This window comes from Dromiciops gliroides, chromosome 1 (genome assembly GCF_019393635.1).
Source record: "Dromiciops gliroides isolate mDroGli1 chromosome 1, mDroGli1.pri, whole genome shotgun sequence".
NCBI classification, from domain to species: Eukaryota; Metazoa; Chordata; class Mammalia; order Microbiotheria; family Microbiotheriidae; genus Dromiciops; species Dromiciops gliroides.
In genome coordinates, this window is record NC_057861.1 from 741378325 (window position 1) to 741396370 (window position 18046).

At 40.5% G+C, this 18046-nt stretch overlaps 1 protein-coding gene across 3 annotated transcripts in view; it reads left to right on the forward strand.

The window, feature by feature from the left end:
- CFAP20DC (CFAP20 domain containing) overlaps window positions 1-18046 on the forward strand; it is a 201402-nt gene that overhangs the window by 136067 nt on the left and 47289 nt on the right. For all 3 annotated transcript variants that reach the window (XM_043979859.1, XM_043979861.1, XM_043979860.1), the window contains one exon: window positions 11249-11452. In XM_043979859.1, the coding sequence (XP_043835794.1) occupies window positions 11249-11452 (204 nt within the window). The remainder of the gene's footprint in view (window positions 1-11248; window positions 11453-18046) is intronic.

Below are 18046 nucleotides of genomic sequence, written 5' to 3' on the forward strand. Positions count from 1 at the left end.
TAAAGCAACCCTTAATGAAAGGGCTTTGATGACCACAAAGTAAACTTCTCATTTAGAATATTTAATTCGTATCTTAACAGAGCGCTCTATTATTAACTTCAAATAGTTTTAATTAAGAAAGAAGTGGAACCCTCTAGGTAATATTGCCTCCATGCAGATAGCTGGTAATTAAACTTTTCTGCACGTGTAACTATATTCAAACAATTTTGAAGGAATCATTTGGATGTTGTAAAATACAAATGTCATAATGTGCATCTTGAAGACTTAAAGAAAAGATTTCCGAAGCTGCATTAGTCATTTCAACAAGGTTGAGCTTAATTTGTGATTATGAGAGGATATTCAGATAGGAAAAAAAAATAAGCTACAAAGTCCAGCTCAGCCAGGTGGCTCACTTAGAGAAGATAGTCATTTGGGGGGGAATTTGTTTCACGAAACATTACTTATATTTTACTCCATTTTAAGATTTCTGTTTGTGGGAATCCCACTTGAATTCTGATAGTGTTTAGTGATGTTGGCTCGTATGCCATTTTTTGGCATAACCACCTCCTTTAAACCATGGGTCATGAAAATGTTGGAGTGGACAGACCAGTTACCTCTACCTGCTTATTAGACTCAGTATCAGTTCAGCAAATTTTTTTTGTCTTAAAGTGTTTATCAATCTGTTTTGGATTTTTATCACTTTAATTTCCAATTATATCCTTTCCACCTCCATGCCCCATCCAAGAGAACCATCATCCCTCGTAACAAACATTTTGCAAATTGTCAATGGTGGGTGCTGTGTAGAATAGTGAATTCTCATAGTTGAAGACAAAAACAATTCAGTGTTTCCCATATCTGTAAAATATATGCCCCCGGAGGACAGGCAGTGAGCTCCCAAACTCATGACAGGATCACTCCAAAAAACATCCAAATAAGGTCATAGGAAAATGCATAGAGCAGCAAAACTCACAGAAGAATGTGATGAAATCATCCTCTAACCAAGAACAGCTTGGAAGGTCAGAAGGAGGGAGCTGCTGTGCTAATACAGGAGCCGAACCCAACCCCACAGTCACCCTGACACAGATCCAGTCTCAGGAAGTCCTCACCAGAGAAAGAGACCCCCAGAGCCTCTGAATCAGCTGAAGCACCAGTGTTGTCTGGAACTAAGCTCACAGTCTGGTGAGTGGGCTGAGCCCTGGGCAGGGAGGAGACTACAGGGGGTCTATGCCGGTGCTAAGGCAGAACTTGGGTTTTTCACCCCTGCTGGGAACCAGGTGGTAGGCTCGAGTAGCAGTGGCCCAGGTAGGGGAGAGGCACAGGCTCATTGGAGCTAACAACCACAACACACAAAGCTGGTTGATTAGCAAGTTGGTCTGGGGTCATCTAGGACCAGGAAACAGGCTGGGCAAGGGAAGAACCTGATTCTTCTTAAATCATACCACCTGGGACTTCTTAAGCTTGGGATACTACAGCCTGGAAACGGTGCCCCACTTTAAGGAGCTAAAAGTCTAGTAAAAGAAAGGCAAGATGAGCCAACAGAGAAAGGTGAGGACCACAGAAAGTTTCTTCAGTAACAAGGAAGACCAAGGGGCACCCTCAGAGGAAGATGTCAACGTCAGGGTCCCTATATCTAAAGCTTCCAAGAAAAATAAGAATTGGTCTCAGGCCATAGAGGTGCTCAAAAAGGACTTTGAAGATAAAATTAGAGAGGTAGAGGAAATAATGGAAAGAGAAATGAGGGTGTGGCAGGAAAGACATGAGAAAAAAGTGAACAGCTTGAAAAGTCAAGTGGAAAAGGAGGTACAAAAGCTCTCTGATGAAAATAATTGCCTAAGAATTAGGATTGAACAAATGGAAGCCAGTGACTTTATGAGAAACCAAGGCACAATAAAGCAAATCCAAATGAATAAAAAAATAGAGGCCAATGTGAAATATCTTCTGGGAAAAACTGCCGACCTGGAAAATAGGTCCAGGAGAGATAATTTGAAAATTATTGGTCTACCTGAAAACCATGATCAAGGAAAGAGCTTAGACACCATCTTCCAAGATATTCTCAGGGAAAATTGCCCTGAAATTCTAGAAGAAGAAGCTAAAATAGAAATTGAAAGAATCTACCGATCACCTCCAGAAAGAGATCCCAAAAGGAAAACTCCTAGGAATATTATAGCCAAATTCCAGAGCTCTCAAGTCAAGGAGAAAATATTGCAAGCTGCCAAAAAGAAAGAATTCAAGTACTGTGGAGCCCCAGTCAGGGTAGCACAAGATCTAGCAGCTTCTACATTAAAGGACCGGAGGGCATGGAATATGATATTCCAAAGGGCAAAGGAAATGGGATTACAACCAAGAATCACCTACCCAGCAAAACTCAGCATTATCTTTCAGCGGAAAAAAATGGGTCTTTAATGAAAAAGAAGACTTTCAGATATTTGTGATGAAAAGACCTGAACAGAATGGCAAATTTGACTTTCAAATACAAGACCCTAGAGAACCATAAAAAAAAAATTGGAGCTGGGGGCCATACCTGGGGTCATACAGTGGGCGACTTGTCTTGTGTCTGAGGCCAGGTTTTGGCTGGGATCCCCCTGGGTCCAGGGGTGATGATTTGACCACTGTGTCACTTAGCTAGATGATAACATCTTTAGGGTCAAATTGAGGGGTAAAGGGAATTCATTGGGGGAGGGGGAAGGGCAGAAGCGAAATCCTACATGAAAGTAACAGGAAAAGGCTTATGGAGTGGGAGATGGGAGAGGAGCAGGGCAGTAAATGAATTTTACACTTATCAGAAAATGCTCAAAGATCTTAAACTCATCAGAGCTGCCTCAAGGAGGGACTAACTGACCAGACAACTGGGTGGAGTAATCTGTTTAATCTGGGCAGTAAATGAGCCTAACACTCATCAAAATTGACTCAAAGACCTCAATTTAACTAGAATTGGCTCAAGGAGGGAATAATGTATACACTGAATTGGATGGAGTAATCTCTCTAACCCTGCAGGAAAATAGGAGGGGAAAGGGATAAAGAGAGAGGGGCAAAAGAAGGAAGGGCAGAGTTGGGGAGGGGACAGACAGAAGCAAATCCCTTTTGAAGAGTGATAGGATGAAAGAAGATGGATAATAGAATATCTTGGGGAAGGGAATAGGATGGAAGGGAAACAGTTAACAATAGTAATCATGAAAATATGTGCCCCCAAAAAAGTGCTTGAGAGGAAATAAAATAGGTTCATAAAATAGGTTTGGAGATTTTTTTTTATTATATATTTTTCTAAAGGTAATTGTGGGAAAGGAATTGGGGTCTCATATGATTGTGGGTCTCTGAATTTTTTCTCTTTTTCTTGCACTGAAAGATCTCATCATTATCAAGTGACCATGTAGAGAAAAAAATGTTGGCAAAATTAGTGAAGATGCTTCAAAGTTTATTTAGCTGTAATAAATGGAAAGGAAAAACCTGATTTTTAGCAGTATAAATAAATGGCACATGTAAACACAGCTTGAGATTAGAAAAAAAGACTGTTTTTAATACGAAGATTTTGTTAGGTTTTATTTGTGTCTTAGACCTTTAGCTCATCATCTTTCCCACTTGAGCATTTGACTAACCTTTCTTTGAGTGAGTTGTGGTTGGGTTGCAGGGTCTTGAGCTATTCTTTTCTAAGATCATCCTTTGTGATATCTGAGCAGAAAGGGGCCTTAGAGTGTGTAGTCCAATTGCAAAAAGGTTAAGTAACTTTTCCATTGTTACCCAACTGGTAAGTGGGATTCCTAGGATTTGAACCCAGATCCCAGCACATTTCTTTCCTTCCCTTCTCCCTCCCTACCTCCCTCCTTTTCTCCTTTCTTCCTTCCTTTCATCCATTCCCCTCTCTCTCCCTTCCTTCCTCCTCTCCCTCTCTCCCATCTATATTTCATATCTCCTATATTGCATATTCCTTCCTTCTATATTGCATATCTCCTTTGCCTGGAGTGAACCTATTTGTGATGCCTTCCTCTTTGTCTGGCCTACAGACTGCAACGATTTTCCAGTAGTGCTGGGATGTTTGAGATTGACCTCACTTGTAGCAATTTCATTTTGCGACTAATGAAAAGTCTAAGAGACAGAGTTTCTGGGTAATTAACGATTGATTTATTAGGGTAGCAAATAATCAATAAATTGATGGTGAGTGGTCTCTCTCGATAACCAAAGACAAGGACGTGAAGCTCTCCAGATGAATAAATACCTTTAGAAAAGGGGGTGCCCCAATAGTTAAAAATCAACCCTGATCAACACTTGGTGAGGGTGTAGATTTTCAGATGAGGAGCTCAGCTAAAAGTCTTCAGCTCCTCCGGCTGAGAAGACGCCTTGATCATGAGATTCAGCCAGGCTCAGCGAAGCGGGAAAGGGAAATCATCTGAACCTAGACCGCTCTGGTTGGTTTTCTCCTTCATAAGCTGGGTCGCCCTAATAACATCTGCTCCCAAGGAGCTTATATTCAAATGAGGAGACAAGTATACAGCATAAATATAAAGTTAGTAAGTACAAATATGGACAAAGTGGTTAAATGTGAAGAGAATATGAGGCCAAGGGTTGGGGAGGAGGGATTAGCAACTCAAGAAAGGGCTTCATACAAAAGATGGTGCTGGAAGTGGACCATTGGTCTACCCAGCCCTTCCCTATTTATATCTTACATCCCCCCAGTAGAATGTAAACAGCGAGAAGGCAAGGATTATTGGGTGTTGCATCTTTGTAGTGCCCTCTCTGCTGATTATTTCCAGGATAGCCTGTCTAAATCTTGTTTGTGTATAGTTGTTGGCCTATTGTCTCACCCATTAGACTATGAAGACCTTGAGGGCAGGGATGATTTGTTGCCTTTCTTTGTGTCTCCAGTGCATAACACAGTGCCTGGCCCATAATAAAATCTTAACAAATGCTTACCAGACTGGACTGGACTGGACTGGATTTGGAGATAAACTTTGGTCACTATTCATCATCAGTGAAGATATTTGCTTTTGCTTTACAATGAGTCCATATGCTGAATAGGAAAGAAACTCCCAGTATTCTGTCTTCCTGTGAGTGATGTTTGAATCTGTAATGCTCTGCTGACTCTGCCCAGTGGCTCTGCTCCCTCATTTGCATGTAGATGCAAAACAAAAGACTAAGTTTTCCCAGTAGAAACTGTACAAAGACAGGATTGTGTCTAAGGCCCTTTTTCCTGCTGAGAAAAAAATTCAGAAGAGATTTTGGAGGGTCAGATGGCTATAATATATTTAGAATCAGTGAAGGGATTTTGTGTTTGTGGAGCCCACTGTCTACTGGGTGATGTGATGTCACATCCTGTAAAGCTTTAGACATGACACAAGTAAGGAAAAGGCATGTGCATTCACAGGTGTTCCCAAATACATGTGCGTGTGCTGGGCCCCTGCCCCTCACACACACACACACACACACACACACACACACACACACACACACACACACACACTCTCATACTATTTTCTAAGAAGGTAGTAAAACCTTGAAGCAGTTAGGTGGCTCAGTGGATAAAGCACTGGGATGCTACAGGCTACAACACTGTATATATTTAGCAAAAGTCTTAGCGCAACACTGTGGTTTCATCTTCCATTGGTTCTGCAGTTTTTAATCACCTATTTTATACACTTAGAACTTGGGCTAAAAGATGCAAGATATTTTCAATTGAATTGTGATTGCTTATTTGTTATTACCCTCCAATCTCTATATGTAGCTACTGTTTTACTTTTAATTCTGATCATTAGTAGATTTTATTCTCCAATGAGCCAATCAGTAAATTACTTTGTAGGAGTAAATTGCTTATCTGTGTGAATGAAGTGAACTTTTTCAGAGCCCCATTTGGCAAATGAAAAGTATTTTGCTGAAAATAGTGTAGTACCCTGACGAGACCAATTTTGTATTTTTATTATTATTATGAACCAAATTTGGGGGCTAAGCAAGTTTAGTTGGCATTAAGAAGAATAGTATATAAGGCCTAAAATTTTAAATGGCAAAGGAAATCTGAAAGATTCTGGGCAAATGGATAGCTGTATCTTTTTCTACCTATTATATTTGTGTTTTAAAAACTTGACAGATCACTCTAAGTACACTTTAAAAAAATTACTAGAAGGGAACTTCTAGATCATGTGAGCAACAAGATGGAGGACTAAACTCTGATTCCCACCACCTCTTAAACATTATCAAAGCAGAAATTATGCACTCAAGATAAAGCAACTTAAGTTATTTCCATGGCCTGGGACCCCCAGAACCCAAAAGAATATTTAAAAAAAAAAAACAGCAACCAAAACCCACAAACCGATGCTCACCAACCCTGAGCACCCCTTCCCTACCTCCCACACTACCAGCAGCAAAGCTACAGTAACAAACCCAAGGACCAGACAGACTTAGAGCAAAGCTGACCCCCTACCACGTTTTCCCCCCGCCTCTTCCCAGTACTGCGGAGACCCCCGTGTGAGGTGTACAGCACTTTGCCCTAGCTAACAACAGGCAGTAAACACAAGAGCAAAAGCCTGCCAGCGGCCACAGCCCCATAACACAAATACTGTAATGCTCTGAACTGCTAGTGCTAAGCCAAAGAACTTAGAAATGGAAGAAGTCGGGTGGGTTACCAGGACAGGACACTGTAAGTGTGGGGAGCTGTGTGCAGCGCTCCACCAAGCCTGAGGGAAGAGCACAGCATGCAGCTGGGGCAGAAACCTAGGCTGATGAGCTTTAAATTGCCCAGCATGGAAGTAAGCCGGGATACTTTGAGATCCAGCCCCCAAGGAAACCACAGAAGGAAGAAATAAAGTAAGCAAGAGATGGAAATAAGGGAGAGAAAAGGACTTAAGTTACCAAAGGTCTCAGGAAGAAGAAAATTCAAAGACTTTGAATATAAGCAGATAAATCAACAGGGGAAATATTATCAACAGAAGGAAATGTGGCCTTTAAATCTAGTAAATGAGTTCAAATATCTATGAATAAATACTACAAAACAAATTAAAATGATCCAGCTTTTGATGAGACAGAGCATTCTGTGGAATGTGAGAACACGGAACTATTGAATGTCATTCCTGAGTGGTTGAAAAGAGAAATTAGAATCATGAGAACAGAATTTATGTCCAGCACAGCAAAAATTATAGGCAGAATAGAAAAACTGAAGTTTGCAATGACAAGCCATACCAAAGAAACAAAAGAGAAAACAATAGATTGGGATACACACACACAGAAGTGAAGAACAATTTAGAAGAGAAGCAAAAAACATTAACATTAAAACAAATATGCTAACTACGCAAACAGAACATTCTGATCTCTAAAATAGGATGTATAGAGACAGCCTGAAGATCGTAGGTCTCTTGGAAGAAACAATAGAAAAGAATTGACCAGAACTTCTAAAAACAGGAAAAGAAATATCCTGTGAAAGAATTTACAGAGAGCAGAAAACAAACAAAAGCAGGGTTGCAAACTCCGACATCTCCTGGTTAAATTTAACAACTCAGTTTTAGTAACAAGTTCTGCAAGTGAAGGAGAAAGACCTTCAAATACAAATGAAAGAAAATTCAAATAAGGTAAGACCATTCTGCTCCCACCATAAGACCTGGGAGGGAATGGAATAATCTATTCCAAAGAGCAATGGAGTTCTGGATGCTGTCCTTGGTGACCTATCCTGCAAAAGTTAACAATACATGGGGAAAAAAGATAGACATTCATATTAAAGAGGCATTTGAAACATTTTTAGAAAGAAACCCAGAACCAAAGAGATTATTTGCTTCTCAAAATACCCCAAAGAGCAGAAAGACAGGAAGGATAGCAGGAGCAACAGGGTCACTGCAGAGAGATGTCTTTATACAGGTAGACAAAGAGGCAGGTAAAGGCAGAAATTTAGTGGACATAGTGAAGTAGGCAGGGAGGCTTTATGGCCAGAAACTGGTGACACCATGACTACAAATCCATTTTTTTGTTTTGTTTTTAATGGGAGAGTACATGAAAGGGATTGGTGGGGAGGGCGGGGGAGGGGGAAGGACTGTGCTGAGATCAAATCAAAAGCTAGTAACAAGGAAAAGGTGTCTCCTACGTCTCAGAGAGAGAATTCTGCAGGGGAAAGGGGGGGGGGATTGAAAAGGGGAGAAAAGGAAAAAGGCCTTACTTTGTTGGTGGGAAGGTGGGAAGGAAGCATTCACTCATGAATGCTTCAGTGGATAAAGACAGATGGTCTGTGAAGGGTGATGTGACCTTACTCAGGTTGTATCTTAGGAAACTTTGTTTTTGACAAGTCTATTCATCTCATATTGGGGAGGGGACTTGTTGGAAACCCTGGGAGCAACTGGACCCAGAAAGGAGAAATTTTGAGGCATATGGGAAAAGTGACTGGTGGTATGGGGGGTACAGATCAATGGCAGGCTGCAGATTGGGGGTGGGGTAGCACGGGGTTGTATCCTCTCTGACACTTGGAATAATTGTTATGAGAGTGAGGCACAACGGGTCAAGTTCTACAAGGCAGTGGCAGAAACTGCGTAGCATGGAGATCCTAGGACGGATATCTTGGAACCTTTCATTGGATGAGGAATACAGAGAAAAAAGAGATAAGGCAGTTATCACAGTTATGAATCAGAGAATGAGGGTCTAGAGCCAACAGAATGGATAATGAAAAGAGTAAGCAAAATCTTTTGGAAAGGGGTACAAAAAATGAAATTTAAAAAACTAATATATTTGTCTAAGAGGAGAAAGTGGGGAGGGAACTATTAAAATAGATAAAAACATGATAGAAAGAGGAAGTAATAAGCTAAAACCCAAAGGGAAAAGGTAACAAAGGAGAGGAGTGGAGGGATGAGGGGGGAGAGAACCAGGGGGAACAGAGCCACCTAAAAAAAAAAAGCTAAGGTGAAGTAACTGAAGGAGTATAGTCCTGTGTTTACAGCAGAAGAAAAGAACTTTATACATGCATACACACACACACATATATATGTATATACATATATATATATATACACACACAAATATATATGTATACACTTACATATGAATTAAACATCTTGGTAAAACCAATATTTATAAATAGGTGGAGGAAAATATAAACCTAACTTTCATAACTTTTTAAACAATACAATAAGATGTAAAAGCGGCAGATTGTATAATAAAACAAAACCCTCCAATCTATTGCTTACCAGAAACACATTTTAAAAAACAAGGACATGCAAAATAAAACTGAGGGTATGGGGGAGAAATCTATTATATTCATCATATTAATCCAAAAAAGTAGGATTTGTAGTCATGCTTCCTGACAAACCAGAAACATTCACAATTTTCTGAGATAAAAAAGAAAATTGTATTATGCTGAAATGAACCATAGGGAATGAGACCTTCATGATACTAATAATGATGACTTGTTATAAACAGTATGAAAATCTATATAGTAGAAAGATGGCAGAATTAGGAATCAGAAGATTTGGATTCCAGGTGCCATCTCTGTCCCTTTACAACCTGTGTAGCCTTAGACAAGTCGCATGACCTCTCTGAGCCTCATTAGTAAAATGATAAAGTAGGACAATTAGCCTCCTGATCCTGTGGGACTTGTAAGCCTTTTCTGGAATGTTATCCTTTCCCATCCCCCCACCCCCATTTCAGTGATTCAGGTAAGAGGCAAACCAGACTTATCTATCTCAGAGCATACTTCTAGCAAGCAAACACCCCTCACCCTGCAGAGGTTAAAGCAGTATCCTTTACCCTAAACCATTCCCAGCCATACAAGCAAAATTTTGGAGGTTCTTTAAAATTGAGTTTCATGTGAATCATTTTTGCCTCTAATACTGTGCAATATAAACTACTAAAAAGAGCAACAGAAAAATCGAGCTTTTTGCTGCCGGATATAATTTGAACAGAAGAAAAAGGCAAGATGTGCAGACACGTTATATTTAAGTTAAAAGCCTGCATCTGTTCCTTATGTTAAGAACTATTTACTTTATCTCTTGAAGATGAGTTACAATAGCATCCTTGAAAATACTATAGTACTATGGCGTAGTAACGTACAGTAGAGTATGGTGTCGTATGAAAGTATAGAATAATGTAGTATAATAAAGTATAGCAAAGCATAGTACCGTGTAGTATTCAAGTATAGGTATAGTATAGTGTAGCAAAATGTGGTATCATGTAGTTGTATAGTATAGTAAATTATAATGTAGTGTAGTATAATATAGTGTAGTGTATTAAAGTATAGTATATATAGTATAGAATAGTATAATAGTACAGCATGTTGTAATATTAAAGTCTAGGTATAGTGTAGTAAAGTATGGTATAATGTATTAAAGTATAGTGTGTATACTGTAGAATAGTATAATATAGTAAAGTATAGCATGCTGTAGTATTAAAGTATAAGTATAGTATAATGTAGTAAAGTATTGTATAATGTATGTAGTATATAGTATAGTATAGTAATGTGTAGTGTACTATAGTAAGATATAATAAAGTGTAGTATAATATAGTTTTGTCAGGTGTAGTGTAGTAAAGTATGGCATAGGATTGCATGGCATGGGTCTTTGTTGCCACAGATCTTTCTGGAGTTCAGGTCTTGCAAATTCATACCATTGTCTCCCACCCTTTTAATGGCACAGCCCCAGGGACTGTCCATAAGAGTAGCTTAGACCTAAGAGGTAAAAAGTGTGGGCTAGCTCTAATCACCATTCTGTACAGCAGATATAGGAAGGCTGTCAGCTTGCCACAGCACCATCTCAACTTGCGCCCCACCAGGCAGGTCTCCTTTTAGCTCCTTCACCTTTCATCTCAAGATCTCACTTTCATTCTAGCCAATATCTATGCCATTGGTATAACATGTCATGGCAAAACAAGGCAGTCCCCCCTCCCCCAATCACATACTATCATACCTTAATGCCAAATGCTTTCTGACTGCCTCTCAGTATTATTCATGCTCTGTCTTGGCCTGGTATGATTTGATTGCCCTTGCTCCAGCCTTCTTTTTGCCAGGTACAACTACATTTTCACACATCCCTCATTCAGACTGCCCCTTTAACAGTTTTTATGTTTCTGTGTGTGTGAAACTTCTGAGATGGACTTGTATTTATTCTCCACAGAAAAAGAAAAGACAAATGGTATTCAGAAGAAAGGATGATAATAATTTGTTTTTATTGAATGCTTTAAAGACGTACGAAACACTTTATGTACATTGATTCATATGTTCTGATTTGAATCATTTGTTTATTAGCCATTAATTGAAATGAAGCCACATTTTCTATTTTCTTAATTTCTTCTCTCTCTCTCTCTCTCTCTCTCTCGTAAGGAATATGACTGGACAAACTACCAGCCAAGCCAAATGAGTGAATCTGAGCTGCAGATGCTGGCCAGCATGAGAAGACAACAAATTGAAGAACTGGAAGATGTTGGGGCCTCTCATGGTCTGAGTGCGTCTCAGGTTGACAATTGTAATGTCAGCATCAGTAGCAGCAGTGACGATACCACCACCTGGAACTCCTGCCTGCCACCAGTGAGTCACAGTGTTCCTTCTTCATCTTGGTTTCAGACAGTGCCCCCACCCAGAAAGTCAGAGCCAAAAGAGAGGCTCTTTTCCAGTCAGGTCCGTGTTTTCGTTCTCTTGTTCACCATCATTTCTTAACTGCTCAAAGGTATAGGGTGTACTCAAGTCAGCAAGTTTGTATTAAGTGCTGACCAGAGACAGAATACAAGAAGGAACAACACCTGCTGACTGTCAGAGTGCTGACTTCCTATTGCAGGGAAACAGTGGAAAGAGATTTCTTCCACATGGGAGGCATCAGGAAAGGCCTCCTATAGGAAGTGTCATTTGAGCTGAGCTTTGAAAGGGCAGGACATGATTTCAAGAGGTGGAGGTGAGAAGGGAGAGCCGGTAGGGGAAGAGCCAGAGCACAGTGAATGGGGAGCAGGAGGTAGGCCAGGCTGGTGGGTCCACCAAAGGGTATGTGAGAGCATATAACTTGAAATCGTCCTGGAAAGGTAAGCTGACTTCACATGTGAAATCGGTATCAAAGCGCTTGCTTTCTTAAGGAGGAAGGTGGGACAGGAAGGTGAGAATTTGGAGCTCAGAATTAATGTTAAAAATTGTTTTGCATGTAATTGGGAAATATTTAATAATGAAATAAATAAAAAAATTTTAAAAGCTAAGCTGGAGACAGTTGTGGAGAGCTTTAATATTATATATAGTTTTAGAACTGTGTACAGGGGACTTACGGGATTAAAAATTCAAGAGATGAACCTGCCCTCAAGGAACTTGCAGTCTGGTTGGAGAGGCAAGCAGTAGACACAGGACATTAAATAATCATTCAGAAAATCACTCTCTGTTCCCCACAGCAGTCTGAGAGCTGACCCAGGCCAGCATGTGATTGATTGCCAAATGGCTAGAGTAGGCAGGGAGGGCTCTTGGCTTTCAGAGGAGGGAGAGAGGGCTGGAATAGGTTGAGATCTCCAGAGTGGGAGGATTGGAGGAGTGGAGGTGAAGTGAAGATCCTACTCCTCCATTGGGTTTTCTGGCGTTCCCCTTATATTAGTTATGCTGTCATTATAGGAGAAAGATTTGGACTCTTGCTGCCTCAAGCACTCAGTGGTCACGCACTGAAGCAGGCTATGGAAACTGGGGCTGGAGCAATGAAGAACAAAGGCAGCTACTGAGAGTTGCAGATATAATTTGCAACAGAATTAAAGTTTTGCCTCATAAAAACGTTGCACACAAGTGATTTAAGCACAAAAAAGAAAACTGTGGACGCGTGATAAATTCTCTATGTGGAGCAACTCTGAGAATGACAAACTAAAGGAGAAGCAAAAGGCAGGATCATTTATGCCCTGAAAGCCAGACCGCTTGTTGCCTAGGATACTGTGTTCCCCTCGTCACAGTTCTGTTCTCTAGTGGGCTGAGAGCAGAGGAAGGGCGAGTTGTATGAGTGCCTTCTTCTCCCTGGTGCTGCTGGTGTTGTTTCTAATCACGTAAATGTCTTTTGGACAGAATGAGAAGATTGAAAATAGTTCATAGTTATACAAAGAAAAAATTTAAGGCCTTACCTTTGATCTCAGAAGGGACATTTGTCATTGCATCAGATTCAGGGTCTTCAGAAATCGGATCTTTGTGGTCTGGAATGCAAAAATAGAGAAGCAAACTCTGCATCTTGTCCTTTATATAAGGCCCAAATATAGTGATACATAACTACCCTCTAGATTTCACCAAGAGATCTACAGTTACAATGGAGGAGCTTTGAAAGGGAGCTCATCTCTAGCCTCAAGGCAGAGGATTAATGAGAGTGTCTGTAATGGCTTTGAGTAATGAAGGAAATCAACCCAATAATAATATTTGTAATATCAAGTCCTCTAGAGAAAAGAAAAGCTAGTCACTGTAGGCATTCATGTCATCTACTCATGGGCATGTCTGAGTGGTTTTTCCCGCTTAGTCAGGCCCTATGATTCCATCGGTATACGGACCTTCCAGAGCATGAGTTCCCTTTGCTAAGGCAACAGGGCCACTCCTCTACAACTTGTAGTCTTTGGGAGTTGTCCGAGCCCCTGCTCAGAGGCAGTACTTGAATCCAGGGCCTCCTGACTCCTGGGTCTGTGTCTTCCATCCATACTTTTCCACATGGCTTCTATTAATACTATCCATACATAGTATTTAAAAATCAGGCAATGGGTATTTATCGGGCTGTCTGAGTATTCACTTGTGTTGGTGGTGGTGTTTTCCCCACACTGCTCAAATTCCAAAAAGTTTATGTACTCTCCCAGAATAAAGATCTAACTCTTTAGATGGTTCAGTGATCAGCAAAGAAGCAGTGACTCGGGGAGGTCAAGCTTGGTTCAGTATATTTTCTATAGTAATTTCACACACATTCCAATCTGAAAATGACACAAGATAAAAGGCTTGCCTCTCTTCTAGTCTACTGCCTCTGCAGAACTTTGGCTTCCCAGCATCCCACGATACAATTAAATGTTTACCAAACAATTGCTCTGTGCAAAGCACTATATTAGCCCTTGTTCATTCAAAGATTGAAGTGACATCGTCCCTGTTTTCAGGAAGTTTACAAACTCTTGGGGAGAGGACATGCACACAGAGGTCCAGGAAAGGTCTATGAACCACTTGAGTAGAGCGAGATTCCTGGGGGATTCTGGGCAGGATTCCTGGAGAAGGGAGGCACCCCCAACGTTGGGCATCAAATGGGGAACTTTGGCAGAAATTGGAAGGAATAAATCCATTTCGAAGACAGAGAATGACTCATAACAAAGAAAGTCCCAGAAGGAGATGGAGAAATGCCCTGTTTTCATTATTAGCAGTATAATTCAGAGTAATATGTATAAATTAAAATGTGTTTAGATACACTTATAAATTTCTAAATTAATATAATTAATGTAGTCATTATTCTTGTCGCAAATTGTCTTTTGTGGGCATCTCTAAGTACATCAAGCCCCCTGGGAAAACTGTTAGACTTTGATAGACAAATTTTTCAGCATTTCTAACTTGTAAGGAAATTCAATTAAAATATTACTTTGCGACTTCTGTGAAAGCCAGGTTTTGTTCAGTTTCTGTTCAGAGTGCCATTCATGACAGCCTGGGGAAAGGACTAGTGAGAGAGTTCTAATGGATTTTTAAATGAATTTAGCATTTTGAGCAATTTTTGATCGACATCAGTAGAAAAATCAAACCTTGTTAGCTCATGAAGTTTTGTTTTGTTTTTTTTTAAAGAACAATTAAAGGACACGATTTCTTATGATAGTCTACTTATCAGGAAGAAATATAGCTGAGTTTCCTTCTCCCCTTCCAAACTCACAATACCTTCAAAAAGATTTAGAAAATGTGCCAGACTGAGTCCTTATTGGGAAATCCAAGAAAAAAATCAGTCATTTTTCCAGCCCAAATCCACATAGGGAGATAGGCAGAGAAGTTTATGGACACTAGAGATGGGGGTCCAGCCAGGCACACCCATGCGGAATATTCCAGCCTAAGAAGAAGCTGTGTACCAGAGAAAAAAGGTATCACAAAGCCATCCAACCTTATACAGGGTATAGGAATAGATGCCAAAGAGCAGGTCTGGATCACAGACCTAAGACTGACTGAGGAAAATGTGCTTATAAGTGGCAGTCTAGGGTTAGCCGTGATCATGAGCCCTAGGCTGTATACCAAGCAAGGAGCAAGTTCAGAAGTTTTATGGTCCTGCCCACAGGAGTAGAGCATGATCTCTGTTCAGTCTCCAGCCTAGTATGAAGCCTATGATAGAATTATAAGGGCAGGAATCCCAGATCACAGGGAACCTGTAGTTCTGTCATTCTGAGCCCCTGCTAATACTTTACAGCAACTCCTTTGCAATTTGTAGTCTTTGAGAACTTCCTGTGCCATTGAGAGTCTCAATGACTTGCCCAGGGTCTCACACACACACAATATTTATTGAAGGCAGGACTTGAATCCAAGTCTCAAGTCAAAAATGCTGCCTGATAGTGCCTAAGTCCTTCAACAGTCCACTGGAACTCCAGCCAGGGGAAGCACAAGGTGTGTTTCTGAGACCAAAATCCAACTCATGAATGTAGAGAGCTCAGATGGGGATGAGGGTTGGAGGCCTGTGGAGAGGATGGAGAAGAAGGGTGCATGGTGATCAGACGTGGCCCTAAATCAGACCATTTTGAGAGCACTGAAAACCTGCAGGTCCCCAGACTAAGCTGTCCTTGAGATCCTAGATTTGCACAGTACTCCAATAAAATAGCAGTAGGACCCTCCCAAAAAGTTCCCTCTAGAAGTACATAGAGCCTAAACCTGACATAAAGTCTAAAGCCAGAAAGTAGACTAGAAAAATGAGCAGACTAAAAAAAAAATCTCATGATAAAATGTTATTACAGCAACAGAGACTATCAAAATGCAAATCCAGAAGCATGACTCCAAAACAGCTACAAGCAAAGCCTCAAAGAAAAACACAGCTTGGGCACAGATTCAAACAGAATTCTTGTAAAAGGGAAACGAGTTTAAAATGTTTTATGTAAATGAAGTGATAGCATGAGAAAAAAAAAAGAAAAGAACTGAAATTCATGTAAGAAAGAAGGGAATTAAGAGCTTGGTTCAAAAGGTACAAAACCTTACCAAAGCAAAAAGTACTTGAAAATTAGAACAAATCAAATAAAGATGCAGTGACTCCACAACACAGCAAGAAATATTAAAACAAAATCAAAGAGTTAAAAAAAAAAAAAAAGAAGAAAATGTAAAGCATCTAATAGCAAAAACAACTGACCTGGATGTCCTGAAGGCCATGACCAAAAAGAAAGAAATTGTAAAATAAAACTGCCCAGATCTCTTAGAACCAGGGGGCAATATGGAAATAGAAAGAATCCACTGGTCACCTCCTGAAAAATACTCCAAAGTGAAACCCCCAGGAACAAGAGAGCCAAAATCCAGAGATTCTAGGTCAAATAAAAAAATGCTACAAAGCAACCAGGAAAAAAAAAAAGAATTCAAGTTCTGAGGGGTCAGAATCACACACAGGTTCCATTGGATAGAAGTGGAAAGCTTAGAATATAATATTCCAGAAGACAAAGGATATAGACTTAGAACCAAGAATAAAGCCAGGAAAACGAAATACAGTCTGAGAGGGGGGAATTCAACCTCATTTGAAATATAGGATTTCTAAGCATTGATGAAAAGGCCAGAGTTGCAGAGATAGAGACTTTGAAGCTGAAACACAGGAGGTGAGAGAAGGCAAACATGAACAACCATAAGGCACTCAACAAGGATAAACTGTTTACATTCTAACTTGGGAAGGTCATCCATCCATGGGCCCCTCAGAACCTTATCATCATTGGTTGGTGATAAAGGAAATCAAATAAGAGGCTGGGAGTGGTTCTCTTCTATTCTGATGATCTTAAAAGAAGAATGGAAAAGGAAGGGAAGAGGAATATACTAAGAAAGGGTAGGGAAAACCTCTCCCTCACTGAACTGCCCTCAGTAGTCAGGGAATATTCCTTCTCTACTGTGAGGGGTACTGTGGGTGTTAGGATCTGTCATTCCTTCTCTGCTTTGCTGCTCACCCTGGGACCAGGAAGCCTTTCATCTGACTCATAACTCAGACCTCACGCGCTCTTTCCCTTCAAGAGCAGGAACCTGCTTTTCTCTTTGTATCTCGGTGCTTTTGCTTTCATTCATTCCTAGATTTAGAACGTTATTCCACGACAGATAAGCCAGGAGACAAAACCTCGTTGCTTGAAGATATTCATTGTTTCAAGACAAGTTATGGGAAAGAGTGCTTGATGTATGGGCTGCATAAGCAGAGAGTCTCAAAGCTTATCAGTCATTCAGTCAGTCATCCAATGTAAACAATTCCACAACCTAATGAAGAAGTCCTTTGTGTCTTCTAGAAGGAAGCGACCTGGCGCTTTCATGCACGCATCCTATTGAATCACTCCCGTGAATGGAACTTGGGAGAAAAATAAGGCCAATTTCACAGATGAATTTTGTCAGTTGATGAGCATATGGGGAAGGTCTTTGAAAAATTAGTTACGCTCCTGACTAATAACCTTGGGACATTATTGCCATTTTTTTTTTTAAAGTGAGGCAATTGGGGTTAAGCGACTTGCCCAGAGTCACACAGCTAGTAAGTGTTAAGTGTCTGAGGCCGGATTTGAACTCAGGTACTCCTGACTCCAGGGCCGGTGCTCTATCCACTGTGCCAGCTAGCTGCCCCATTATTGTCATTTTTAATGAATAATTAACAGCACGTGCGTGCGTGCACGCACACACACACACACACATTCCCTTTGCCTTGTAACATTAGTAGCATTTTTGGTCACGTTCTTTGGAACCCTTTCTTAAGGTCCCTCCCGCCCTTTTCCAAAAGCCAAGCTCTCTAGTCTCAGTGGGTATTCCTTGGCCTGAATACTGGTTCCTTGAGACTAGTGCATAGCAACAGCGCCACCCAGAGGATGCTTTTGTTGAGCTTCTCATGTTTGCTGTACCATTTGTTGAGTGTCTATCAGCTAAGCATAGAGTACTGGCATTTTCTATGGTGACCTTCTAGCAACATGTATGTTACCTGCTAGTACTTGGTCTTTGGCTCTTTATGGCTAATTTAGGATTGCATTTCCCCCTTTA